The sequence below is a fragment of the Arabidopsis thaliana genome, chromosome 3 (genome assembly GCF_000001735.4).
Source record: "Arabidopsis thaliana chromosome 3, partial sequence".
In the NCBI taxonomy this organism is placed as follows: Eukaryota; Viridiplantae; Streptophyta; class Magnoliopsida; order Brassicales; family Brassicaceae; genus Arabidopsis; species Arabidopsis thaliana.
In genome coordinates, this window is record NC_003074.8 from 6,254,297 (window position 1) to 6,281,057 (window position 26,761).

At 35.0% G+C, this 26,761-nt stretch overlaps 9 protein-coding genes across 11 annotated transcripts; 4 read left to right on the forward strand and 5 right to left on the reverse strand.

The window, feature by feature from the left end:
- Positions 1-73: 73 nt before the first annotated feature.
- Positions 74-1,005, reverse strand: AT3G18235 (uncharacterized protein; the record flags this gene model as incomplete). The annotated part of the gene is made up of 4 exons (NM_001161151.2): positions 74-433; positions 561-634; positions 730-766; positions 857-1,005. The coding sequence occupies 4 exons, from the start codon at positions 1,003-1,005 to the stop codon at positions 376-378; spliced, it is 318 nt and encodes a 105-aa protein (NP_001154623.1). The 3' UTR covers positions 74-375.
- On the forward strand, positions 546-3,794 carry AT3G18240 (Ribosomal protein S24/S35). Of its 2 annotated transcripts, NM_112708.5 has the most exons (5): positions 546-1,754; positions 1,979-2,380; positions 2,707-3,121; positions 3,198-3,414; positions 3,496-3,794. In NM_112708.5, exons 1-4 carry the CDS (start codon positions 1,514-1,516, stop codon positions 3,397-3,399), a joined length of 1,260 nt encoding a protein of 419 aa, NP_566603.1. In that variant the 5' UTR covers positions 546-1,513; the 3' UTR covers positions 3,400-3,414; positions 3,496-3,794. The 2 variants fall into 2 exon arrangements, with proteins under 2 accessions (NP_566603.1, NP_850608.1); NM_180277.3 differs by having other exon boundaries at positions 3,198-3,648.
- On the reverse strand, positions 3,764-4,130 carry AT3G18250 (Putative membrane lipoprotein). The gene has a single exon (NM_112709.3). It carries the CDS (start codon positions 4,109-4,111, stop codon positions 3,881-3,883), a length of 231 nt encoding a protein of 76 aa, NP_188453.1. The 5' UTR covers positions 4,112-4,130; the 3' UTR covers positions 3,764-3,880.
- A 1,708-nt stretch (positions 4,131-5,838) lies between these two features.
- On the reverse strand, positions 5,839-7,310 carry AT3G18260 (Reticulon family protein). Its single transcript, NM_112710.2, has 5 exons — positions 7,094-7,310; positions 6,728-6,908; positions 6,465-6,606; positions 6,294-6,363; positions 5,839-6,201 (listed from the first exon to the last, which is right to left on the reverse strand). The coding sequence occupies exons 1-5, from the start codon at positions 7,206-7,208 to the stop codon at positions 6,032-6,034; spliced, it is 678 nt and encodes a 225-aa protein (NP_566604.1). The 5' UTR covers positions 7,209-7,310; the 3' UTR covers positions 5,839-6,031.
- Positions 7,311-7,436: 126 nt separating this feature from the next.
- CYP77A5P lies at positions 7,437-10,065 on the forward strand. The gene is made up of 6 exons (NM_112711.4): positions 7,437-8,145; positions 8,282-8,392; positions 8,695-8,911; positions 9,078-9,411; positions 9,491-9,552; positions 9,653-10,065. The coding sequence occupies exons 1-6, from the start codon at positions 7,714-7,716 to the stop codon at positions 9,727-9,729; spliced, it is 1,233 nt and encodes a 410-aa protein (NP_566605.1). The 5' UTR covers positions 7,437-7,713; the 3' UTR covers positions 9,730-10,065.
- Positions 10,066-12,649: 2,584 nt separating this feature from the next.
- On the forward strand, positions 12,650-13,352 carry AT3G18280 (Bifunctional inhibitor/lipid-transfer protein/seed storage 2S albumin superfamily protein). Of its 2 annotated transcripts, none has more exons than NM_001338332.1 (1): positions 12,650-13,347. In NM_001338332.1, the coding sequence occupies exon 1, from the start codon at positions 12,734-12,736 to the stop codon at positions 13,094-13,096; it is 363 nt and encodes a 120-aa protein (NP_001326374.1). In that variant the 5' UTR covers positions 12,650-12,733; the 3' UTR covers positions 13,097-13,347. The 2 variants fall into 2 exon arrangements, with proteins under 2 accessions (NP_001326374.1, NP_188456.1); NM_112712.2 differs by having other exon boundaries at positions 12,749-13,352.
- A 226-nt stretch (positions 13,353-13,578) lies between these two features.
- AT3G18282 (uncharacterized protein) lies at positions 13,579-14,290 on the reverse strand (the record flags this gene model as incomplete). Its single annotated transcript, NM_001161152.2, has 2 exons — positions 13,579-14,059; positions 14,170-14,290. The coding sequence occupies 2 exons, from the start codon at positions 14,288-14,290 to the stop codon at positions 13,905-13,907; spliced, it is 276 nt and encodes a 91-aa protein (NP_001154624.1). The 3' UTR covers positions 13,579-13,904.
- Positions 14,291-19,669: 5,379 nt separating this feature from the next.
- On the forward strand, positions 19,670-26,266 carry BTS (zinc finger protein-like protein). Its single transcript, NM_112713.4, has 14 exons — positions 19,670-20,341; positions 20,636-20,845; positions 20,972-21,166; positions 21,241-21,602; positions 21,974-22,202; positions 22,344-22,512; positions 22,608-23,840; positions 24,004-24,175; positions 24,527-24,745; positions 24,857-24,994; positions 25,101-25,335; positions 25,423-25,482; positions 25,585-25,656; positions 25,738-26,266. The coding sequence occupies exons 1-14, from the start codon at positions 20,012-20,014 to the stop codon at positions 25,876-25,878; spliced, it is 3,765 nt and encodes a 1,254-aa protein (NP_188457.1). The 5' UTR covers positions 19,670-20,011; the 3' UTR covers positions 25,879-26,266.
- Positions 26,267-26,287: 21 nt separating this feature from the next.
- AT3G18291 (uncharacterized protein) lies at positions 26,288-26,528 on the reverse strand. Its single transcript, NM_001125182.2, has one exon. It carries the CDS (start codon positions 26,475-26,477, stop codon positions 26,349-26,351), a length of 129 nt encoding a protein of 42 aa, NP_001118654.1. The 5' UTR covers positions 26,478-26,528; the 3' UTR covers positions 26,288-26,348.
- Between the last annotated feature and the right edge of the window lie 233 nt (positions 26,529-26,761).

A 26,761-nucleotide genomic window follows, 5' to 3' on the forward strand; every position in this document is an offset into this window, starting at 1 on the left:
AAGTGATGCATTCAACACTTGAAAACTTGATATTGCCGCTCAGAAAAGAAAAAAACTCCATTAACAAGTCAAGAGAACAATTCCAGCTTTTTAAACACAACATAAATCTCCATTAGCTTCATTACTTATAAAACGTTCAATCACATATCTCCACCATGGCCTCTGTTAAGACCATAAACATGTAGCAGTGATTGAAGTAACCAATTCATCCTCTGCAAAACTTGATTCCTTAGCTAGCTTCTAGGATTTCCTCATGCGCATCGAGATCAAAATCCTTTGAATTCACTCGAATCATATGCATAAAACAGAATCATCTTAGCCTCTAACCTGAGGCTCTTTGATTCAACTTGTAGTCAATCTCACCAACAGCTTATACTATTGTAGATTCACGTCAATAACCTGATTGAACAAACCGAGTTTCAAAACAGTACCCCTGTTCAACCATCTTGTTAAACAGAACACACCAGCAACTTGAAACCCACTACTAGTAGTAACCTTTACCATGTCACTTATCAGCAAACCTTGTGATATCCCTAAGACACGCCCTTAAAACAGCTTACATATCAACTCTAGAATCCTTGATGTATCTTTCAAGCTGTAAAGAAAAACCTGCAATACTTCTTCTTGTATGCAACTACCAAAACGAATTTGGCTATTACACCATTCAATTTGCAGTCTTTAGTCAATGCCCTTCATTTTCTTAAAAACAAAATCCTTCACTTGACTGACCTGCAGATAACTTCCCATGAGTAGACACTTACGTTGTCTCGTCATCAACCAAGACAAATTTATGCTCATGAGTTGTTGTCTTCTAAATGCAATTTGAATCCTCTGCATTTGCATTCCTTTCTAGGACTTCTTTTCAGCTGCTAACACCAGCTTTGAGATGAGTTGTTTATCAGGCTTGATACACAACACTTTCATAGTCTTGAAGTGAAATACCTTGAGACAACTCCTGCAACACTTACACATGTCTCTTTTCAGTTCCTTCTTTAGAGAATTCATTGAACCACTTCAATAACTTCATCTCTATTTACACGTTAGTGTCTTTTCTGAAATTTGCAGCCAGCAACTCCTATCTAGAAACCTGCAATTTATTTCTGAAAAATCTGCAGTCTACTTCTAAATGACCTTACCAACAATCAGCTCCAAACCAAGCCTGTATCCACCTTGTACCATCTTTGAGCTGAAAACCCGTTGATAATAAACTGTTCTTGACTTGTTTTCTTATAAGCATATTGAACTTCCATGAATCTGATAAACTAGTGAATTACACAGCCCTTTAACTCTTTTATCTTCAGCTAACCTTCTAAGACAACATCCACAAACATAGCTCCACCATGAAAAAATAACAACCTTAAGTATATGTATTGCTAACTAAACCGGACAGATGAAACTAAACCGGAGATTAAGACATTTAACCAAATTATTGATTCAGGTTCTGTAGCAGATTCAGGTATGAAGAAGAGCTTTTTTCCTGTCACAACCTAAAACCCTAAATCTCTGATCCGCCATGAGAGGAGCTCTCTTGAGAAATGCATCTCTCTGCGCTCGCAGAATCATTCTTTCTCCTCGTATAACCCATCAGATCTCCCCCAATGTTCCCTTTCTCGCTCCAATCGCCGCTCCTGCTGCTCCCAAGTTCAGATTTTTCTCCTCCGAATCCGGTGAGAACTCGACTACGGCCCCTGAGTCTTCGCCGACTGATTCACCCGAGAAGAAAGATCTCGTTGTAGAAGATGTAAGCAACAAAGGTAAAACACACTCTATCCTCTTGTTTGGTTACCTCACACTTGAAATGGCCTTTGTATTAGTTGAAATGTGTGAGTTTAATTCTCATCTCACCATTTCTCAATACCTCATAGTTTTCAATTGATCCTTCGATACAAGATTCGTAGCTTCTTATCTCATGAACTAGTAGAATAGCTGTAGGTAATCGTTTGAAATTGACTTCATTTATTGGATTTTGTGGTCTCAGAGCTTAAAAGCCGTATAGAGAAGTATTTCAATGAGGGTAATGAAGATGCTTTACCCGGAGTTATTGAAGCACTTCTACAGAGAAGACTTGTAGACAAACACGCAGAGACTGATGATGAATTGTTGGAAAAAATCGAGTCTCTACCTTTCAAAGATGATGTCAAGGATGAAGATTTTGAATCCGATTTCGAGGAAGCACATTCTACTGACGAAGAACTTGAGGATTTGTACAATTCTCCCGAGTATGTAGCTGAAAAGATGAGGAAGAATGAGTTTTTCAACATGGATGATAAGAAGTGGGATCACATGATTAGAGAAGGTATCCAACATGGGTGTCTTACTGATACTAAAGAATGCGAGGAGATTCTTGAGGATATGCTCAAATGGGACCAGCTTCTTCCTGGTAATGGCTCGTTTATTTTCAATCTTCCCGTTCATCGACTCACATCCTTAGACATAGATTAGGTTGATTAATAGACTAATGTGCGTCGTTATAGCTAAACACAATCTCTTCGTGGAACTTAGCTTTTGTAGTTAACCTTTCTATTTGGATTTTTCTGAATCATGGTATGAGAAGTTGAGAACCATTCGTTTTTTTAACTCGTAGAAGGTAATGTACTATGCCAGATATGTTACTTCTCGGATCAGTAGGGCCGTTTAGAGAATATATTGGTTTGTTCCTGTGATGCGTACATATGAACATTTCTCTAACTGTGTATGTTCATTCAGATGACTTGAAGAAAAAGGTTGAAGCAAAGTTTAATGAGCTTGGAGATATGTGTGAAAGAGGTGAAATTGAGGCTGAAGCAGCTTATGAGCTTTTTAAGGAATTTGAAGATGAGATGGTAATTCAGTATGGGGATCAGATGGAAGCTGAGGGTCCTCCCCAATTTGGTGAAACAGATGCTTCCGATAGGAATACTGACTTGGATGATCCCCCTGGTAAAGGCCCAATCCTCAGGTGGCAATCAAGGATAGTTTTTGCTCCTGGAGGTGATGCGTGGCATCCAAAGAACAGGAAAGTTAAAATGTCTGTTACAGTGAAAGAGCTTGGGCTCTCAAAGCATCAGGCTAAAAGGCTAAGGGAACTTGTAGGGAAAAGATACCATTCGGGGAAAGACGAGCTTACAATCACCAGCGAGAGGTATATATAACTATAAATCTTAAGCTTTTCGTGAGACAAGAATGTTGAATCATGAAATGTTTTTGTCCTGTCACAGGTTTGAACACCGAGAGGAAAACAGGAAAGACTGCTTAAGAACTCTTTACGGGTTGATAGAAGAAGCTGGGAAAGCCAACAAGATCGCTGAAGACATAAGAACTTCATATGTAAAACAAAGACTCCGTGCCAATCCAGCTTTTATGCAGAAACTACAAGCCAAGATCATAAGGTCTAAAGAATCAGATGCCATCAACGCTTGAACAAAACTTTTCCCGGTTAGCGCCTTTCTTGTCTCACCAAATAATCTGTAGGATCGTCTTCTTTTGGCAATCATTTGATCCGTTATGGCTTTTCAGATCCATGAAGAATCTTTGATGGTAACTCCTATCTTAGTTTGGTTTGCTTGTTGTATCTCATGAAGACATGAACCTTGGCTGTGCTGTTGGTGTCTATTAGAGACTAGTTAACGTTTTCTCAGAATTATGAATCTCTCCTAAAGTTAAGGTTTCAGATATGTTTACGGGTTCAGAATGAAAGTAACCAAAGGAAAGAATTGGTACAATTTTTGTTTGGGTTTTGTATCAGATGTCTTTCTAATTTTTAAAGAAATTCAATCAGTAAGATAAGAAATGGAAACTAAATAAATTATTGCTTCAATATACGATAGCTATACATCTATAAACGAAAGTAAAATGGTCGGACTGTTCTGTTTATATTTTCCTGACGAAGAAAAATGAAATCTCAACCTCCACAACCACCACCGCAACCGGCACCGCCACAACCTCCGCCACCGGTAGAGGTGCCTGAAGTGGCTCTGTTGTCGGAGACTCCGTCGGCACAAGAGAATAACAGAGCGGAGAGGATACAACAACCGATCACAGCCAGGAACACAACATGAAACAGGTAACTAGCATCGAAATGTGTTGTTGTGGTGGCCATGCTCATTACATCTTCTAATAAGTGTCTCGCCATCTCTCTTTCTCTAGTTAATGTGGATGAGATTAAGTTGTTTAACGTGAAAAGCTTTCCTACTTATAGCCGATAAATTCGTACGTAAGGCCACTGACTTTTGATAAATTATTCGTTCAGTAGTAAGATTTCTTTGTAATTAAATTTTTCTTTTTAAGAAAAGAAGACTTATTTGTTAAAATATAGAAAAGACTGCAATACAAGACTTACCAGAAAGTCATCCATTTTAGTCTACTATTCTCCTCCTCTCAACTAAACACATTTGACTGCGGAATTTTGATGGAATCACGTATATTAGATGAAGATAGGACCCGGTTTATAATAATTTCTAGTTGAAGATTATGTTTCTTTAAAAATATAAAACTTGTAATTCGAAAGGCTAGGCTAATTTTATAGGTCAAGATTATATTATGCTTTTAAAGAAATTTAAAGTTCAATATTTGATAAATTACATACATAGTTCTAGTTAAGGTTTTGTCGAGGAAGTTTAGTTGAAGATAAGGATTTTTGACCATTTACATTAGCGTGAGAAAAGTCAAATGCCATAATATAATTATCATTAATCATAATGTATAAATCAGCTTGAATTGCCTCGTCTTTTTAAAAAAATTATAAATATTGAAGTGATTGTTCATGGCCTTTGTTAAATCCAATAAAAATACAGAGATTTTGTACTGTTTAGTTATTTATCATTGGTTATCATTGATTGTTCATAACTTTATGCATGAGAAGCTATTAAGTCTCTCTCTTCTATTTCACGTGGACTCCATTTTTGTTGTTGGTCCAAATTTGACTATGCAAAATCAAATTCTTATCAAAGGACTTTCGACGTAACCCAATGTTCTTCCCTTTTTTCTTTTGGCGTCTTATTCTTCTACCACTAACCAAATTTAATTCATCATGGATTATGTAATTTCGTAATCTAAAAGCTTCCGAAACATTTGACCAAACAAGAATATATAACTCCGTAATATATATTTTTATTTATGTATACAACTGCCAAAAAATACCAAACTTCCATTTTTTACCAAAAAAATATCAATTTTTTTATTTTATAAGTATCTAACTTTCTAACAAAACTTATAAAATACTTTACGTCCATACCACATATTTTGACGTACGCAGTTTGAACTAGCTAGGTGTGAGCATCGATTTTTGGGTATAGTATGTTTCAGATTTTTGGAAAAATTAAAGTTCCTTAATAAAAAGGAAGATTGAAAAATGTGTTAGAATAGTCGATGTTAAGCGAGAGAGAAATTGTAGGTTAAAACAAAAGTGAAAAGTCTAACTCCACTTATTATTAACATTGTCATTTTCAAAATAACAAAATATCTCTTTGACAATTTTGTAGAACAATTGGTATCTATTTTAGACAAAGTTTGGTTTGGACAAAAAACGAAAATTTGGTATTTTGTTTTGTATTTTTTCCCATACATGTAAACAAACGTACGTATCTTGATATTTATCCGACCACTTTCGCTTTCGATTTAGTGTTTATTTATTTTATTTTTATAGAAGAAAATTATTATTGAAAAAAAAATAGCTCGGTTTTGGCAAATCTTAACGTTATAACAGGTTTTAGGAATGTGATGGTGATATAATGTGCAACAGATTTGCAGCGATGTGCTGATGATACCCGCTTTTCAAGTGATTTGGTCGATTTATAGTTTATTATTATACTCATCAAGGTTAAAACTAGACCAATATCATTAATTGGAGAAAGTTACCATAAACAAGTTCTTGTTAATTATTTCCCTAGAGGCTTGATTTTCACAATTTCACATCATTATTCCATTTGATGATGATTATCAGATCTTAACTTCTTCTTCTTCTTTTAACAGATATGTATATTAATTTGGGTTGATGAGGTCGCATAAATACAGTAGCAAACACATTATCTCTATAAGTAAAGAATGATCAGAATTAAGTAAATTTCTTGTTTTTGACAGTTCCTCTTGGGATTTTACTAAGAACATTCGTATCGACTTTCTTGTACAGCTTCTTCATCTTCCTCATCAACTTACCCGCCGCTGTATCCACGTCGTCCTCGTACATCTCATACATAACCGGTAAGGTTTGCATGCTTACAAACCCTGAACGACACGACGTCCATTAATTCCGTTAATTAATAAAAGGGAATTAAATCTACATATATAGTTGAGTATCATGACTTAATTCTTCTTACCTATGAAGAGAAGATTCACAAAGTTGAAATATGTCCCGATGATGGATACGATATAAAGCGAGATCGTTGTCTGGAAATATAGTAACCAATTTAAGCAAAATAATAATGAATCCAAAGTTATATATATATATATATATAAGTGGAAAATTATTATTCTATATAATATCTTACGAGAAAAAAGAGAGGAGGATCTCTTCCACAAGCAACGTCAAGAAGCTTTGTGAGGATTTGGTTGAATCTAACATGGAAGCTTCTTGCTAATTGTTTGAAAGAAGATTCGTCTAGTACAACTTCTGGTATTAGTGGTCTTTCCCTGCAATTTTGTTTATTTAATTGTCGTTTTATTGGTAAGGAAATCTTGTAATTTGTATATTTTTAACCAATTGATCATGAGAAATTGAAAAAAGATTAATCAAGTAAAGATATAAACATACCAATTGAGAAAATCAGAAGCAGTAGACCAAATGAAGAAAAAAAGCATGGAGGTCATGGAAGCATGACAAATTAGGGTTATGAAATTGTATTCCACTACTTCCATTAAGAACCATAAGATGCTCACTCCTATCACCAATGTTGCTGCTATTTTCGGCTCTCTCCATAACAGAATATCCGCAACTGTTAATCACGAATGCAAGTTGTTAAAATTTAGTGTTTGTCTACATTATAATTTTGGTGATAATTTTGGATAATAGCAAAATAAAATGTGATATTTGAAGAGAATTGATGGATATAAACATGTACTTTCACACACGCATACCGATTGAACCGATATAAAGTTTGAAAGAGAGTGAGACAAATACCTTTACCACCTCCAAATATAGAGTGAATAGATCGTTGACGAGTGAAGAGCTTAGTTGTTTTATGGATCGTTCTTTCGTCTTCAGAATCGGAGGACGATCCCGTAAATATTGGCATGGTTGGATCAAATTTATTAAGATAAAAGTTACTGCGGTAAGAAACAACAATGAAATGAATGTAATCACTATGTAAAATAGTTGATTTGGATTAGGAGAAAATGTGAAAAGCAACAAATATAAGAAGAAAGAAGAAGAGATAGGTTCTAGGCTTGGGAACAAAGGTAACAAAAACATATTCAAGAAGCAAAGAATGGGAATGGTTTTGACCTTGTTCCTTCTCCCATTTATTTCTTCATCTTCATGTCTCAATAAACTATTCAAACCCCTCACGTACGTTGCATATATTTTAACTGAGTGTTATCTTCCCGGTATAAGTGAAGACCCGAAGATCTGGTCTAAACCGTAGCAATTTGAACCGAACCGGTTTATAACAAGACGCCGATTTAACCGGAGTTGCTGGAGTTAAGATGATTCCGTTCGGAATTGGCCGTGGGATTTGCCCGAGGCTTGGAACGACAAATTGGTGTTCGCGGTGGTGATGAAGAATCCGCTGAGATCAAAAAATGTTTTCGATTTTATCATCATCTTCTTCTTCACAACTCGTCAATTCAACTCTCAATTTCCAAAATTCGCCGAAATCTCCGATCACCGTTATGTCGAAGACGTCTAAATTCAAAACCCTGACGGAGAATTTCACCGTGAGAGTGCTTAAAGCAGAGAATCGCGAACTGAACGTGGCTCTGCTCTCACCTTTCACTATCGCTTCTTCACGGCTTGATTCTGTCAGTAATGTTGCGATTCGGATTGAGCTCAACGATGGATTTGTGGGTTGGGGAGAAGCTCCGATTTTGCCGTCGGTAACGGCGGAGGATCAGATAATGGCTATGGTAAAAGCGCGGGAAGCTAGTGAGTTTCTGAGAGAGTTACCGGAGATGAAACTCGGTAATGTTCTTCAGGAGATCGGAAGATTTCTTCCTGGTCATCAGTTTGCTTCTGTAAGTCTGACATCTTGTATAGTTGATGCTAAAGTTGTGATTTTGAGGTCAAGTTAAAGTTCAAATTTTGGGTCTACATTGGCTTTGATCTTTCTCTCAAGGAAGAAAATAAGAAAATTTCTGAAGTGGGTTTTAGGTAAGAGCTGGGATGGAGATGGCTATGATTGATGCAGCTGCTAAGAGTGTAAGAGTGCCATTGTGGAAACTATTTGGTGGAGCTTCAAGTACGATTACTACAGACATAACAGTTCGGTTCTAACTTTAGCTCTTCCTGCTACAATTTCCTTTCAATTTTTGTGTGTTTGCAAACAAATTCCTAAAGTTTATAGTCATTGGCTCCTAAAGTGATTCAACTATGACTATAACTTAGATTATGTGTGTTAACACTGCATTCATAGTTTCTCAAGTATGAAAGTATGGAATGTTAATGGCTTGAAATTTGGAGCGTATGAAGTTTTGAATTGTTTGTAGAATGTTAATGGCTTGAAAACACCGGGAACACTAATAAATTACTCAAGTATGAAGGTTTGTGTGATTTGTGGTTCTCAGATTCCGATAGTTTCTCCGGCTGAAGCTTCCGTATTGGCCTCAAAGTATAGAAAACGAGGTTTTGAAACCTTGAAGCTCAAGGTGGGAAAGAATCTTAAGGCTGACATAGAAGTTCTCCAGGCTATACGTGCAGTCCACCCTACTTGTTCCTTCATTTTGGATGCCAATGAGGGTTATCAAACAGAGGAAGCTGTTAAAGTTCTCGAGACGCTGCATGGTAAACAGGTTTCTGAATCATTTTTGGAATTTTCTCAGTTAGGTATTGAGCGCTAGAGGTTTTAAAAAAGGATAGGTGTTTGGAAAACTTCTAGCCTGTTCAAACTTTAGTAGCTGGCGTTTCTTTTCTCGGTTAAAACCTGAATTGTTGTGATTGTTTTGCACAGAAATGAAGGTTACACCGGTTCTCTTTGAACAACCTGTCCACAGAGACAATTGGGAGGGTCTCAGTCACGTGACTCGAACTGCAAAGAACAGATTCGGAGTCTCTATTGCAGCAGATGAGAGTTGCAGAGGCTTGACTGATCTCAAAAAAATCATAGAAGGTAATATCGTAGATGTTGTGAACATCAAACTCGCCAAAACCGGAATCCTCGAGTCTCTTGAGGTAATTGAATTGGCTAGATCATCTGGCATTGAGCTTATGATAGGGGGAATGGTGGAGACTAGATTAGCAATGGGGTTCTCTGGTCACCTTGCTGCTGGCCTTGGATGCTTCAGGTATACTCAAATTTGTAAACACCACATTTCTTTCTAATGTGAACATCATAATTCTAACAAGTTAAGAAGGAATACACAGATTCATCGACTTGGACACTCCGCTTCTTCTGGCTGATGATCCAGTTCAAGGTGGCTACAAAGGTAAAATAGTCTCTGTTTTCTTCATCTTGCATTTTTCCTTGTTAAAAAGATGATTGAAATTCAAAATGAACAAGTCTAATGCTTGTGGTTTTGTTGACAGCATGTGGTGCTGTCTATGAGTTTAAAGATGAAGGCGGTCACGGAGGATATCTTCAGTGGAATGATGTTGCTCAGTGAAATTCCTTTTGTCTACTTAGGTCCCTTTTCTTTTGTTCAATAGGATTTTAATCGTAAGTTTAATGTTGGTTTTGGGTTTTGTAAAGGCTAATCTTGGTCCTAAATTCTCAGTATGTGTTAGTTGAGAGTGTATGTAATCTAGAATCTTTGTAACTTCAGCCCCAGGGAGTAATAAGTGTATGAATTCATTACAGTGATCTGCTTGATATCTGTCTGAAACACACAACACAGGTCTAAGTCACAGAGCTTATAATAGATCACAATATGTGATTCTTGTTTCGATCTTTGATTATTGGGGATTTCATTTGCAGAGTCTGTTTTGTCAACTAATTCCAGACTTTTATTTTAGTCATTATTTGTGAGTATTGATAGAGAGAAAGTGAAAATGAAATTGCTTTTCTTGTGGAAGAAATAAGAGCAAAACTGGTAGGTGTAGTGGTGACTGGTGAGGCGTGAAAATCTCAACAGATGTACAGAGATTTCTGGTAAAGGTCCAATTAAACACTGGACTAGCTATTTATTTATTTTTAATTACAGAAAATATTATTTGGCTAATTACAGAAAATAAAATGTCAATTTTTATGGTCATCTGAGTTTTGAAAAGAATCCAAAATAGAATACAAAGCCCAACCAAAAGAATTTAAGCCCTAAAAAAAAAAATACCTATAAACTAAGTCGAAAAAAAACTTTAAATTTTTCGGAAACTAAGCTATATGCAAGAAAAATATAAACACTAGAATTATAAAGCAGAACTCTTAAAGCCAAAATCCAAAGATATCGAAATCATATACTAAGAATAGAGACAAACAAACTTAAACCCGAAGAAACACCACTAAATCCAAAGACAAAACATGGTCTTTTTTTGAAAAATTTACGAAATAGATTTACCAATGTTTTTTTTTTGTTTTTTTTTTAGATGTACCAATGTTGTTCATGGCCAACCCATCAATGACATATGCCTCCTCCTATTACGAGGAAAGATGATATTTCGAATCCAAGTAACCAAGACTTTATAACTTGGCAAGCAAATGCAAAAAATGAGCTTAATACTTGGCAAGTAAAATGTCAACTTGCCAACTTGTCAAGAATATGGCTTAAATGCGTATTCAAAAAGCTTAAAATGTCAAACCAAAGTTGACATTGGTGGCTAGTCCGGAATGGATGAAACCACCCTTTAAAAAAGTTTTACCAAAAAAAAAAAAGAAAAAGTAAAATGTCAATATAAACAGACAAATACAAATGTTTATTCAAATTGTATTGGTAAAAGCTAATTTTGAGAATCGTTTTCTAAAAACAACCAGCACAATCAACAATTTTTTATATAAAAAAATCTCTAATATGAAAATTCAAAAACATGCCGTAAGATAATTATTAGTGTTTTTGTTTAAGATAAAGTTATGTACGTTACACTTTATTTATATACAAATTATATGACATGTATAATGCACATTAGAAGGAGCTTTTTAATTAAATATTTACACAATATATTTTATTACATATAAGAAGAGCAATAATAACAATCGAAATTGTGACATACTAGGCGTGAGAATCTTAAAGTTTATTTCACGATAGATAATGTTCTGGACCCACTTTCTCTTATTTCATTCAATCATTTACTAATACTATTTTGTTTTAGTTTTTTTTTGAACAAAACTACTAATACTATTTTGTAAGCCTTGTTAATTTCTCTGTGATAAAGTTATATAGTTTCGTTGTTACAAGGATGTCATCTCCATTTTCTAGTTTTTGATAAGAGTAAAAGTATATCAACCCTCAAAGTCGAGAACACATGTTTGCATGAGCTACAAAAACAACAACCAACCAATGTGTGTGAAGTGTGAACATATTTGTTGTGAAATACGCACCAAACATTCCATGTTCTCCTTGTAGTTTCAGTTCAAATGCTACACTAAAGAGAAAATTGGATATGTTCATTAATTTACTACAATTGTGTCAAAAGAAGAATGTTCAATGAGTGATTGTGGAAATGATTATTCACACGTATCCCAAAACGCACGCTTCATCTCAAGATCATCATTTTGTAAAAAAATATTAATTGATTTGTTGTTGTTTTGTGTGTGTGAGATTCATTGAAGTAATAATGACGATAAAGGAGACGGCAACAAATATTGGCACGACACAAGTACCATCACCGAAAGTCCTCGGCGCCTCTTTCGCCTCCTAAGTTTTCCTACTTCGACCCCACTTTGTTTTTCGTTTGTTAAATTCCTCTTATTTTTGTGAATCCATATATAAAAAAAAGTTCTTTTCATGGATGAATATAATCGTATTTGGCTATTTGCTGTGTTTTGTCAGTATAAATGTTCACTCTTATCAAGTAGTTACTTTTTTGGTCGACAAATAGAGGAGTTAAAATATATGAAGTTATATATATTGAGTGTTGATTTATAATTTGTAGTGCTTCTTTCCACTCAAAACAAGAAAAAAAAGAGGGAACAAAGACTAAAAACGTTGACAATTAAAAGAAGAAAACACTGAAAATAAATGAATATATAATTAAGATATTAGTATCGCATTTTTTTTTTTTGAATACTTTCCCCAATGTTACCCATATGATATTCATCAAGTCAAAGTCACGAGAGTTCTTAATATGCATCCACATTGTTAATATTCCAATGCAATTATTTTAGTTATAAGCAATATTCAAATTGATTTAAATTTGGATGGCATGATACTATACGAATGCATGATAAAAAAGCATCGAGCTCTTTATTAACAACTACACCAAAGGTCATCCACCAAACTTGTAGATTATAATTATATATGTTCTTCCAATACTAAACTAAAATGAAAACAAAAATCGAAAAACGAAACAAATAAGAGGCCGCACTATAAGCAAGTGCACCAATAGATTAATACTGGTTTATAATTTTTTTTATAATCCATATAGTATTTCTTAATAATTTTCTTCTTAGAAAATACTAATATAGTAGAAAAAATTAAGAAAAAGCATTTCACTTTCCCACTCTATAAATAGGAGGAGATGTCAAAAACCACAACACACCAAAAACACATTTCTATAAACTCAGAAACAAACAAAAGATCAAGAAGAAACATGGTGATGATCAAGACCACAATGGTTTCCCTTTTTGCTCTAGCGGCGGTTCTCCTAATGATTCTAGCCCCGGCGGCAGAAGCCGTGACGTGCTCGCCAATGCAGCTAAGCCCATGTGCAACGGCGATAACGTCGTCTTCTCCACCATCGGCTTTGTGCTGTGCAAAGCTGAAGGAGCAGAGGCCATGCTTATGTGGTTACATGAGAAACCCTAGCCTCCGTCGCTTCGTCAGCACTCCCAACGCTCGTAAAGTCTCTAAAAGTTGCAAACTCCCCATCCCAAGGTGTTAAAAAGTCAGAAAAGTGTTTGCTGTTTATGATCATCCTATATATGTTTGAATCCTACTTTTGGTGTGTGTTTAAGGATGTTTATTTATGACCACTATAAGTAGTAGAGTTAAATAAGTAAGTGGTACTCTTGGTGATGCTTTGTATGCATCTTATTTAAATTTTTGCTATCTTATTCTGGTTGTTGTTGATATATATATATATACATGATGGTGTAATAACTGAGATGATATAATATATGAAAATTATATTTCAAAAACACAAAAGAATCAATGGATACATGAAAATCACTGTACAGTAACACACCAACTAGTATTCATAAGAGAAAATCTAGGATTTCGACTTGCTTTGTTACAACTTGTTCATCTCCTCGTCGTCGTGATCTATGCTTACTACTTTTCTCCCCATTCCTCTTCTTCTTCTCCTTCGTCTTCTCTCTTATCGAGCTCTGTTTTTTTATCCCTGAATGATTATCTTTTTCTCTTTCCTTCTCCTTTCCTTGACCCATTAGAGCAGTCTGGATCGTACGAGACAGAAGTTCATCATTATTAATCGAGTCTCGCAGGTCCATGCCCAAGTTCTTATTAATTCTTGGGTTGTAATTGCTATCTTATTAGGTTCCGCAGTTCTAGCGATTCGCAATCCACATACAATTCCAACTGACGGCCAAAATTTCTTTGAATTTGTCCTTTTGTCTTTAATCCATCTTCTTTGTCCAGTTGCACCACTACAGGTCTCAGTTTTGATTGGTTCATCTTTTTCTTAGTGTTAAATGAGTCCACCGATATCTCATTCGCTGGTGGGTATTCGTTTAGTGTGTTGTTGTCGTCAATGCTATCATTGTGGATGTCGTTCTTCTGATAGGAGAGGTAGTACAGGCCATGGCGTTTTCTGTGTTCCGCAAGTAAGGATGCAGATTCAAGCGGATGAGATGAAGATGACGAGGCTTCTTCTTGATCCCTGGTTCTAAGTTTTGTGAGGAAGAGAACGAATTGAAATTTGAATTTGAGTCCAATCTAACGAGTGCAAGTATGGAAAGAAACATACAAAATGTAACAAAAATCTAAGAAACATACCACCAAACGTGAGATTTGGAGCATGCCTAGGGTATCCAACAGCTCCAAGAGCACTAGAGTACTTCCCACCACTGGATCTCAAACCACGAGCGACAGCAGCTCTAAAAACAGGCAACATCATCGCAAAATTAGAGATTTCTCGATAATCGTAATTTCGGTGAAATGGGCCAGCATATTTTACTCTCTTATACTATTAAACCTAGCCCAATAATTTTCTATTGAAGTAAATAGCCTACGAATCAAAACATATGTTTAAGTGAATGAGCCTGCACTATATTCTAGGATCCTAGATATTATTAAGTACTAGACTAAGCTTTTGGGTTTGGTAAAACGATTCTATAAAGTATACGAATTTTTAATTATTAGAAATGGATAAATACAGAGTATTTTGAATCTATCTATTCCTCTTTGATCTAATTTAGTTTAGTCGTCTTTAATGTTAAATGTGCAAAGAAACTGCAATCAAGATTTGGTATACTCCTTAACCTTAATAAATTCACAATTTACTCAATGAGAATAAGAATGGATAAGGGTACAACTAGAGTTGAAATTGTATGACCATAAGCTCAAATTATTCATGATATAATTAGTTTTGATACTTGAGAAGTGAAATCAAAAATCAGATTCGAGGGTTTTTCATGTCGGTGATCGTGATTTTTTAAATTCGGATTCTGATGTGAGAGAGTAACGGAACATGAGAGGGAAAAGAAATGGACCTAAACAATAATGTTTAATATATATTATCTATATTTCTGAAAAAGATAATAATAATTTTTATTTTTATTTTTATTAATGCATGCTAAAATATTATATGATTTTCTTTGTTAAATAATTTCTGAATAAATTTTTCATTTGTTATGAGGTCAAATATTTTTAGTTAACAATGTATGTCCACTGGCCACTGCTCATAGTCTTCTTTCTGTTTGATGGGAAACAAAATAGCCAAATACTTTACAAAGTAGAATAAACAAAAATATTAGTTTTGAAACTTCAAAATTTATTCTAGCTTAAGGTCCTAAACCAATTACCTCATCTGGAGAAAATACCTCATCACATAAAGGAGTCACGATCCTAACTCTTATCTTCCCATATGTAGCTATTTAATATTGTACGTTTGACATTTGGCAGTAAACATAAACATCAATTTTGTTTTCTACTGTTAAAGTCTATATACTATATCAAATTTAATATTATATTTATAGTTTGACCTAACTAAAAACACCACGCTGGCTCTACATATCCATAACCTCCGAATATTATCTCATCTATTTTTCCCCAACCTACGAATATTTCTCCCAACTACTGCTCTTTCTATTTTTAACCCCAAGAAATATATTTCATGATGTATATATATATTCTTAAGAGTTAAACTTAGACCAAAGATCATGTAATTTTTCTCATAAACAGAATGGTTTAAATGAAAAATAATATAAACTATGTTTAACTAAAAAAAGCAAAAGCAATAACAATTATTCATGAGTTAACGTAAATGATAATTAATGGTCGCTCTCGCTTTCATGGACCTATTAAGGTTTTGTCGTTTTCACAAGGCTAAAAATAAAGTTGAAGTTGAAATGCGGTTTGATTAGGAAAATCTTTATTTTCTACTAAGGAGAGCAATTTGTTTACGCATCTGATATTTTATAAGTACGGACATACTAAATAAACAGTTGACATAATTAGTTTAATTATAAAGTGCCAAAATAGTAACAAACATGGAGATTCCAATTTGGAAATACGGCATGGAACGTTTCTGATGTAAACTATAAGTTAACGTAGTTTCACATAAATATTCTAATGCACTGAAAACATTAAACATCGAATCTGTGTTTCTTTTTCAACATTTTGTGTGTGTGTTTGTTTTTTATACAAGAAGAACAATCTTATGATGAATTAAGTAACATGATCAACTTCACCATTTGCCAATACTTTTACTAACAAATAACAACACACTTGTATAATATAAATGGCAAAAAGTAAAATCACTACTAGTCGTGTAAAATATATTTGTTGTGCAGTAATTTCTCGTTAACAATGTGAAAAAATAGTAGGATGATTCACGTCAATTAATGTTGTAAGCTCATAATTAATTTGATACAAACTAAATATATAATATAGTGGCGGAATGTAGACATAACTCTTATATATATTGATGTTTTAACCAAAAAAAACAACTCTTATGTTGATGATAAAGTATACTATAAATTGTGCGTCTTGTTTCACTTACTGTTTTTTGGATCGAATATAGAGGGCCCAAATTCTGAAAATATCGTGTGCTTAAAAAGAAGTAGAATTTATAGAAGGGTTTTTTAAAATATCCAAAGAGCTTTTATATTCAAAAGCTGGGTCAAATAAAATATATATAGATATATTAATAATTCAAACAAAGATTTAATAAATTTATAATTAAAGATGGTTTAGTATATTCAAAAGCTTTGTCAAATATTACAGTATATATAATTTTGTATAACAATATTACAGATACAATAAAATTAAAAGCTGTGTCTTATGTGTCTCAAAAATCATATTCCAATAATATTACCCTTCAAAATAATTATAATATTAATCATAATTACTTTTTTTTTAGTGAGAAGATATTGTACATATAACAATCAACCGATGCTAAGAGATTACTAAGAATATGAAGATATATTTATGTATATACTATATACACATCAAGTATATAACATAAAATAATACCAGTTAAGCTACCAATAATCTGTCCTCTATATACAGTTTATATATGGAAAACTCAATAGTAAATATTGATAATTTCATCTGTAGTGAATTTTTGATATGTTGGTAGTGCATTACTGGTAATGCGTTATGCATTGATTTCCATATGAGATGAAATGTCTTATCTTTATTTAGTGCAATCTGAGTATTGAAAACAATTTCCCCAGTTTTTTTTTTTTTTTACGTCAAATATTGTGTGCTTATTTTAAAGAGAAGAAACCAACAAAGAGATATTCCAGAGGACACGGCTTTGTATGTATCTGACTAAGAACAAGACACACATGAATGATGAAGGTGTTGGTCGGGATTGATGTTAAAGATGTACCAATCACATCAATATATACATATATAAAGAAAATTAATTTTAAAAATCAGGCTAAAAATTAACGATACAATATTTTATAAAAACATTTTCTCATGAGTTTCTTTGAAAACACGATATATGTTCACTTTTGATATGCAGACATGCAGTAAACTTTAAAAATATGTTGAGATGCATATGCTCATTGTCTTTATCTTCTTTTCTCTCCTTTTTTTTTGTTAATTATATATGGTAAAGTAGACTTGTAAGTAAAAGTTCTTATACAGAAAAAGGTCGATTTTTTTTTTGGGTCAAATTTTAACAGATTTTTGGAATGAAAACTGACGTATCCTCTTACGAAGTGCTAATTTAAATTGGAGTTGAACAAGTCTCATATTGAATTAGCAAAAATTTAGAGTCAACCAAACATCTAGACCTAAAAAACTTCATGAAATTTAATTTTTCCAATATTGCAAAACCGGTTCAATCAAGTTATATTGGTAGAAACATATAGTGAAAGATATGTTTTTCTAGATCTACTACATGAACAGAAATGGCAATTCTAATGGAAAAAACAGATGGAACCAGAAAAATAGAGTAAGAACGAAAACTTAAATATAGAATGTTGAAACAAGATAAGTGTAAGGATGCATTTAAAAGGAAGAGACGAGGCAAATAAACATTATCCTTAGACGAAAAAAATAAAACAAAACAAAAGAGGGAAAAAGGATACATGAAAAGAGATTGATCACTATATTGATGGATCACAATTCACAAAAAGCCAACCCATTGCCTATTGTACACTTGCACGATACTCGAAATTTCCAAATAATTCGGAACAAAAAAAACAGCTATATTCATTTTTTAAAATAATCAACCAATCGAATTTAGTCTTAAATTGTATAATTGTTTTAATCATTTAGGTTTACGATCATAATTAGGTGGTCATAGATGCCTATATCGTTGCATTAATTGAAGAAGGGAGAATAATAATCCTACCATCTATGATCCTATAAGATTGCAATAAAGCTATATATATATATATATATTCATATAGTATATATGATCTAATCTCTTGTTAATTACTATATAAATTAGGTAAAGGTTACCGTAGAAAATTACGTGGAACAATGTTGAAATGCTTACATAAGTTGACTAGTCCGTGTTGTTTTTGTTCTTTATAGAATTATAGTCAAGAACGGCGAATTATTAAGTTGTTTCTGATTATAAAATAAATAGGTTGTTGTGAAATCGGGGGAAAAAGAATAATGAATACTTGTTAAATATTGGTCCCCTAATAAATGTTATTTATTTTGGTTATAAGAAAAAAAAGGAATGTGTTGTGGAGAAGAGAGCGCGAGTGGAACTTGTTGCTACCCAATTGTCGCCACACTTCCCACACGTCCCCTCTTGTATCTTTTTTTTACTTTTCACCACTTCCTTTGTCCTCTGTTTTTTTCCCACCATTTTCTACTTCATCAATCTATTCCTTTTGTTTTTTTGGTAAAATATGTAAATATCATCTATTTAAAAATAAAATATGAACGAATAGATTTATAAATATACAAAATTGAAATTTTAAGATACTTTTAATCGAAAAGAGTTCCCAAATATTTACGTAATTAACATTTTTCAAAGTTTATTTAGGTTTAAATGTAATTTTCTGGTGTACCACTAACTAGACTATACATAATATAAACACGACTGTGAAACATGATCATCATTAGCTGTTGATTATCTACTAAAGAATTGTTTGTTATCTCTACATAAGAATATATATTGAACACGATTTCTATTATCTTTTACTAATTTGAAATAGAATTGTTTCTAGTAATGACACAAAATTAATTGACTCAATCTAGTAAACCTTGGAGCACATGCAAACTCAATTAAACAAGTTTAAACCTTTGTATTTGCATTTATTAATCAAAGCAAAACTGTGAAGCAATAATTTAATCAATGGTTTAATTAAGAAGCTAATTAGCTATTTGGCTCCTTTAGATTACGAACGGGTGCTGCTACATCTCCTCTCTGTCATTAGTCATTACTAAATATTTAAACCAAGTTCGAATCTGTCTTACATTATCTTATTTCATAAAATCTCAAAGCCAAATTCATCTTTTCTTTTGAAAGTGCTCCCTCAAAAGCTAAACCTCAAACATATAAAATAGCAAATTCATTTTAACAAAAGCTTAATGAATTCCACGTAAGCAATTACATAACGTTTTTGCCCCTAGTCAGTAGAGTCCCTCCTTCTAACTCCGAGAACCAGCGTCCATGTCTCGCGGACCAAATGCGTTCGTAGGTAAGACGCTTGCACGTGTCGAGATGTAATCGGTCACGTGCCAACCTGGGTTGGTTGCATCAGCATCCGACGTGGCGATGTGAATGGCCACGTGCTACAAAACCTATGTATAGAAACACCCACCCAATCCCCAAGCACTTTTATTCATTTTCTATAAAAAAATTTACAAGGATCGTATAATACTACTAACAGTTTTTTTTAAATATTTTCCAGATAAACATTAATAAAACGATAAAAGGCAAAAAATAAAAAAGAAAAGAAAGCAAAAGCAAAATCAAAATCGATATATCAGACAACGCCTCGACCTTTCTTTCTTTTTTTCCTTCTCATCGTCTCCGTTGAACAACACCACACAAACACCAGAAGAACACCAGATAATTCCCATGGTGAACCGAGCTCAGATTTGAAAATTGAAGGTCGTAGACGAATCATAAGGAAAGAGAGAAGTGGTTTGAGATTTCTTTTTTGACGGACGAAAACGGAGATAAGCTTTGGGGGAAATGGCGACGCCGTTACCAGATTTTGAGACGGCGAGAGGCGGCGGAGCAGTGGCGTCTTCTTCAACCACGGTTCTTCCGAGTTCTGTGTCTTCTTCTTCTTCTTCATCTCGTCCGTTGCCTGTGGCGAATTCGTTCTCGGATGACGCGGAAGAGATTTCTCCGATCCTGATTTTCTTGTTCTTTCATAAGGCAGTATGTAGTGAGCTTGAAGCTCTTCATAGATTGGCTCTTGAGTTTGCTACTGGTCACCATGTCGATCTCCGGCTGCTTCGTGAACGGTACCGGTTCTTGAGATCCATCTATAAGCATCACTGCAATGCCGAAGACGAGGTAATGCGAAAACCTGGTCCTCTTCTTTTAAATTTGATCTCATCATGTTCTGAAAACTGCTGAATTAGAATTTGGAACCATCTCTACTTGGATTTTGAACTCAATACATATAGCTGCAAATTTGTGTAAATCTGACTTGATTTTATCTTAAACGAATTGTAAGTCTCAATTAGTCTCTTGCTGATCATCCTATTGATTCTATGAGTGCGTTGTAGATAGGGAATCTATTGCAACATATTTGTATTGCTATGTTATGAGGAAGAATTGTTGACAGTTGCAAATCTGTGGATGTAGGTGATATTTTCAGCTCTTGACATACGTGTGAAGAATGTAGCGCAAACATATTCTCTTGAACACAAGGGGGAAAGCAATCTTTTCGATCATCTCTTTGAGCTGCTGAATTCTGCCACGGAAACTGATGAAAGTTACCGAAGGGAGTTGGCTCGTTCTACCGGAGCACTTCAGACTTCTGTTAGCCAGCACTTGGCGAAAGAACAGAAACAGGTATTTTTTTCTTTTCCTTCACATCACAGATGTATTATCTCTGTTGTTTTCTATTAACACAGATCGAATATTTAGCATTACGCATTGGCCTTTATTAATTACGGGTTGTTCTTGGCTTGTTGATAGGTGTTCCCCTTACTTATTGAGAAATTCAAGTATGAGGAGCAAGCTTACATAGTCTGGCGGTTTCTCTGCAGTATTCCTGTGAATATGCTTGCTGTGTTCTTGCCATGGATTTCTTCTTCCATTTCAGTAGATGAAAGCAAGGAGATGCAAACGTGCTTAAAGAAGATAGTTCCAGGCGAGAAGCTCCTTCAGCAGGTAAGTTTTGAATTAAGATCCAACTTTCTAAGTTGAAAGACTTTGGCTTGTTGATTGATATTTTCCTTTTGAAGGTTATTTTCACCTGGCTGGGAGGGAAAAGCAATACCGTGGCTTCGTGTCGCATTGAAGATTCTATGTTCCAGTGCTGTCTAGATTCTTCTAGCAGCATGCTTCCTTGTAAAGCAAGTAGAGAACAGTGCGCATGTGAGGGTTCCAAGATTGGGAAGAGAAAGTACCCAGAGCTTACTAACTTTGGCTCATCTGATACTCTGCACCCAGTTGATGAGATAAAGCTCTGGCACAAGTCAATCAACAAGGAGATGAAAGAAATAGCCGATGAGGCTAGGAAGATTCAGCTGTCTGGAGATTTTTCGGATTTATCGGCATTTGATGAACGCTTACAATATATTGCTGAAGTGTGCATCTTCCATAGGTATTTGTTGTATCCTTTCATTTACAATGAAAACAGAATAATCTCAATTTTGCTATTGTTTATTGGCTATCTTTTGTGGGACTATTCAATGTTGATTTATTGAGGTAAATAACTAGATTTGTTTTATAAAGTTGATGTTGATGGCCACTAAAACACGTTTGCCAGCTGTGATGTGTTTTACTTTCAAGTGATATGGATGTTGTTTATCCTTTACTCTTCTCATGCTTAAGCACGTTTCTGCATTAGAGTGTTATCATTCGAAAAAGAGTTTTATCAAATGTTCATATCTACATACAACTTTTTTTTTCTTCTGACAGAGATTGAATTGTCATTGGACTATTTTTGAGATGATCTGTTCTTTTCTCGTGCAGTCTTGCAGAGGACAAGATCATATTTCCAGCTGTAGATGGAGAGTTTTCATTTTCTGAAGAGCACGATGAAGAAGAAAATCAGTTTAACGAGTTTCGATGCTTAATTGAAAATATCAAGAGTGCTGGAGCCTCTTCTACTTCCGCTGCCGAATTTTACACTAAGCTGTGCTCACATGCTGATCAAATAATGGAAACTATTCAAAGACACTTCCATAACGAGGAAATTCAGGTGAACTATTGCTTTTAAGTGCTGTATGATATTGTAAACAGGTGAAACTATGAAAGTTTGGCATAAGATCATTTGATACTATATGCTATGAAGATTCAAGATACCAATTTCAGGATGTCAACTAACTTGTAGTGGTTGCAGGTGCTACCCCTTGCACGAAAGAACTTCAGCTTCAAAAGACAACAAGAACTTCTCTACCAAAGCCTGTGTATAATGCCATTGAGACTAATTGAACGAGTTTTGCCATGGTTGACGGCATCTTTAACAGAAGATGAAGCTAAGAATTTTCTGAAGAACTTGCAAGCTGGAGGTACTATCTACTGTACTGCCTTAAACTTAACCTTCTTTCAAATTATTAGCTACTCACAATTTTGCATAATTACATGCTTTTTCTTGTGGCCTCAGCACCTAAATCGGATGTTGCTCTCGTTACTCTTTTCTCTGGTTGGGCTTGCAAAGGACGCAAAGCCGGGGAATGCTTGTCTCCAAACGGGAATGGTTTATGCCCTGTGAAAACACTAAGCAACATTAAAGAAGTCAACCTTCAGTCATGTAATGCTTGTGCGTCTGTTCCATGCACGAGTAGGAGTACAAAATCGTGTTGCCAGCATCAAGATAAAAGGCCAGCTAAGCGAACTGCTGTATTGTCTTGTGAAAAAAAAACCACCCCTCACTCGACAGAAGTTGCAAATGGGTGCAAGCCATCTGGAAATGGTAGGTCATGCTGTGTTCCGGATCTCGGAGTTAACAATAATTGTCTGGAACTTGGTTCTCTTCCAGCAGCTAAAGCTATGAGATCTTCTTCGCTAAACTCTGCTGCACCCGCTCTTAATTCCAGCCTCTTTATTTGGGAAATGGATAGTAACAGCTTTGGTACTGGACATGCTGAGCGGCCAGTTGCTACAATATTCAAGTTTCACAAGGCCATAAGCAAAGATCTAGAGTTTCTTGATGTTGAATCTGGAAAGCTCATTGATTGCGATGGAACATTTATTCGTCAATTTATCGGTCGATTTCACCTACTCTGGGGTTTCTACAAGGCTCATAGTAATGCAGAAGATGACATCCTATTTCCAGCTCTAGAATCGAAGGAGACACTTCACAATGTCAGTCACTCTTACACGCTCGACCATAAACAGGAGGAGAAGTTGTTTGGAGATATTTATAGTGTCCTTACCGAACTTTCAATTCTTCATGAGAAGTTACAGAGTGATTCTATGATGGAGGACATAGCTCAAACTGACACTGTTCGGACGGATATCGATAACGGTGACTGCAACAAGAAATACAATGAACTGGCTACAAAGCTACAGGGGATGTGCAAATCCATTAAAATCACTTTGGATCAGCACATTTTCTTGGAGGAACTGGAGCTTTGGCCTCTATTTGACAAACACTTCTCCATTCAAGAGCAAGACAAGATTGTGGGTCGTATAATCGGAACAACGGGTGCTGAAGTTCTTCAATCTATGTTACCATGGGTGACGTCTGCCCTTTCTGAAGATGAGCAAAACAGAATGATGGATACCTGGAAGCAGGCAACCAAGAACACAATGTTCGATGAATGGCTTAATGAATGCTGGAAAGGATCACCCGACTCATCCTCAACAGAAACATCCAAACCTAGTCCACAGAAAGGTAAAAGCATTGCTTAGCTATTTCTCACCAACTTAATATCTAACTTGTTTAATGTAACCTTAGATGTTTCTTCTTTGGACTTCATAACTCATACTTAAGCTGGCAACTATAGTTTCTCTGTGCTAAGTTTGTTTTGCTTATGTCAAGTTTATTTTCCATATAGATAATGATCATCAAGAAATCTTGGACCAAAGTGGTGAACTATTTAAGCCAGGGTGGAAAGATATTTTCCGCATGAACCAGAATGAACTAGAGGCTGAAATCAGGAAGGTCTATCAGGACTCAACACTTGATCCGAGGAGAAAAGATTATCTCGTACAGAATTGGAGGACCAGGTCAGATTTTTTTCACTATTTCCACGCATGGATCCTTTATTCCACATTGTCATGCATACAGCATGCCAGACATAAATCTAGAACCCCCCAAAGAGATAATACATTTCCCTGTATTACTTGAACTTCTTTTGCAATGCGGAAGAGTATAAGTGGTGCTCCTGTCCTTTACAGTTTCCCAATCCAAAATAACGTGCTCAGTTTATTTTCCACTGTGCATGTATATGTGTCCTTGATTGAGCAATCTTCTGATATAGAGAACCTATAATCTCATTCACATGTCCCTCATACCCGAATCCTATTTGTTCTAGAGTAACATTTATTTTAAAATTCTTCTGTTGGTGCATTTATCAGTCGATGGATTGCGGCTCAGCAAAAGTTACCTAAGGAAGCAGAAACTGCAGTAAATGGTGATGTTGAACTTGGATGTTCCCCGTCTTTTCGGGATCCCGAGAAGCAGATATATGGATGCGAGCATTACAAGCGTAACTGCAAGCTTCGAGCTGCTTGTTGTGATCAGTTGTTCACTTGTAGGTTTTGCCATGACAAAGTAAGCGACCACTCCATGGATAGGTAAGATCTTATATTCTAAAGCCAGTTTCCCCTAATTAAATTGAAACTTCTTTGTTCGTATTTTTTTTCTCTCTCTGTGATATGTAATTTTATATTTGAAACATATTACAGAAAATTGGTGACGGAAATGCTCTGTATGCGGTGCCTCAAGGTGCAACCTGTTGGTCCCATCTGCACAACACCTTCATGCGACGGATTCCCAATGGCAAAGCACTATTGCAGTATTTGCAAACTTTTTGATGATGAAAGGTAAACAAAACCCAACAGTTTGATGCATAAACGAATCAATTTACCACTGTCAAAAATCAAACTTCAGAAGCTATTCTAACCGTGAGAAACAATTATCTGCATTCAGGGCCGTTTACCACTGTCCATTCTGCAACCTTTGCCGGGTCGGGGAAGGACTAGGAATCGATTTTTTCCATTGCATGACATGTAACTGTTGCCTAGGGATGAAATTAGTAAACCACAAGTGCCTCGAGAAGAGCCTCGAGACAAATTGCCCCATCTGCTGCGAATTTCTTTTCACATCGAGTGAAGCAGTTAGAGCCTTACCATGTGGTCACTACATGCACTCAGCTTGCTTCCAGGTTTGCAAATCTCTCTTTCTCTCATTAAACTTAAATTAACTTTTAACGCCTAAAATCAAAACACTTGCTGTTACTCTGGTCTTTCAGGCTTACACTTGCAGTCACTACACATGTCCAATCTGTGGAAAATCATTAGGAGATATGGCTGTAAGATGATCCCCGCCCCTCAAGAGTGTAACATGCATATCACATCATGCAAATATTGTTTACTGAACTGTTTCTTCTTCGTTTCTTTTGCGAACTCCACAGGTTTATTTTGGTATGCTTGATGCACTGTTAGCTGCAGAAGAACTTCCAGAGGAATACAAAAATCGCTGTCAGGTGAGAAACACTAAAACTGCTGCGTCTTGACTATTTCTTTTAGTCTAGTCATTTCATGACACACATACACAAATGTTTCAGGACATTCTATGTAATGATTGTGAACGCAAAGGAACTACACGGTTCCATTGGTTGTACCATAAATGTGGTAGCTGTGGTTCTTACAATACCCGGGTGATCAAGTCCGAAACAATCCCCCCGGACTGCTCAACCTCATCCTGAAAACACCAAGAGGTTTCACTCACTTGTTACTCTCTTTTTTTCTTTCCTTTTTTCGGGTTTTACCCTCTGTTTCGCACAACAATGTGAAGAAGCCCGTTGATAGATTTTTTTTTTGTATAGTCTCTGAGATATTAAGATTTTGAAGAGTCTTTATTTAGGTTACCTTACTATACATTTTGGCTTGAACAAAGCCAAAAAATTTCGTTTGTTTCTGGAACATCCCATACCGTCATCCTCTTTCTTCCACATAATCCGCTATTTGTTTTTGCATTAAGCTGAGACTTTTTCTTTGAAGAGTGTAAATAGTTAACAATTTTTAATAGAAAACTTTTTTCCACTCTTCGTATCTGACTATACTATTTCTTATTGTTGATGTCAAGAAAAAAAAAATCTACACTTCAGAGTTTTTAAATTTTCGCGAGGGAAAATAATCAGGGTTGGTTAAAAGAAAACGACATGTTTTAGTTTGTTTATTTAACCGTACTATCAGAAATCAAACTAAAATCGAAAAGCTGACAAACCGTATCTGAGCGGGCGGTGAAATCCTCACAAGCAAGTTTTCTAACACTGTTTCTTTTATACGTAACGTAACCCATCATTGTTATGTAATGGAAAGAAGAAGCAGCAAGAGAGCCAAAAAAATACTTGATAATTCATCATAATTCCTTCAAAACTATTGAACTTTAAATTAATTGATAGTTTATAGAAAAGTAAATAAGAAAATATTGTCTAAACGATCAAAGTTCAACAGAAAATAATAAAAATTAGTTTTCTAAAACACTCATTCCTCTAAATTTTGAAAAAGACGTATTTTATAGTAACAAAGTTGTGAAGCTGATTTTAGACGACGGGTCGGAAAAAAAAAACGAGTACAACGTTACAA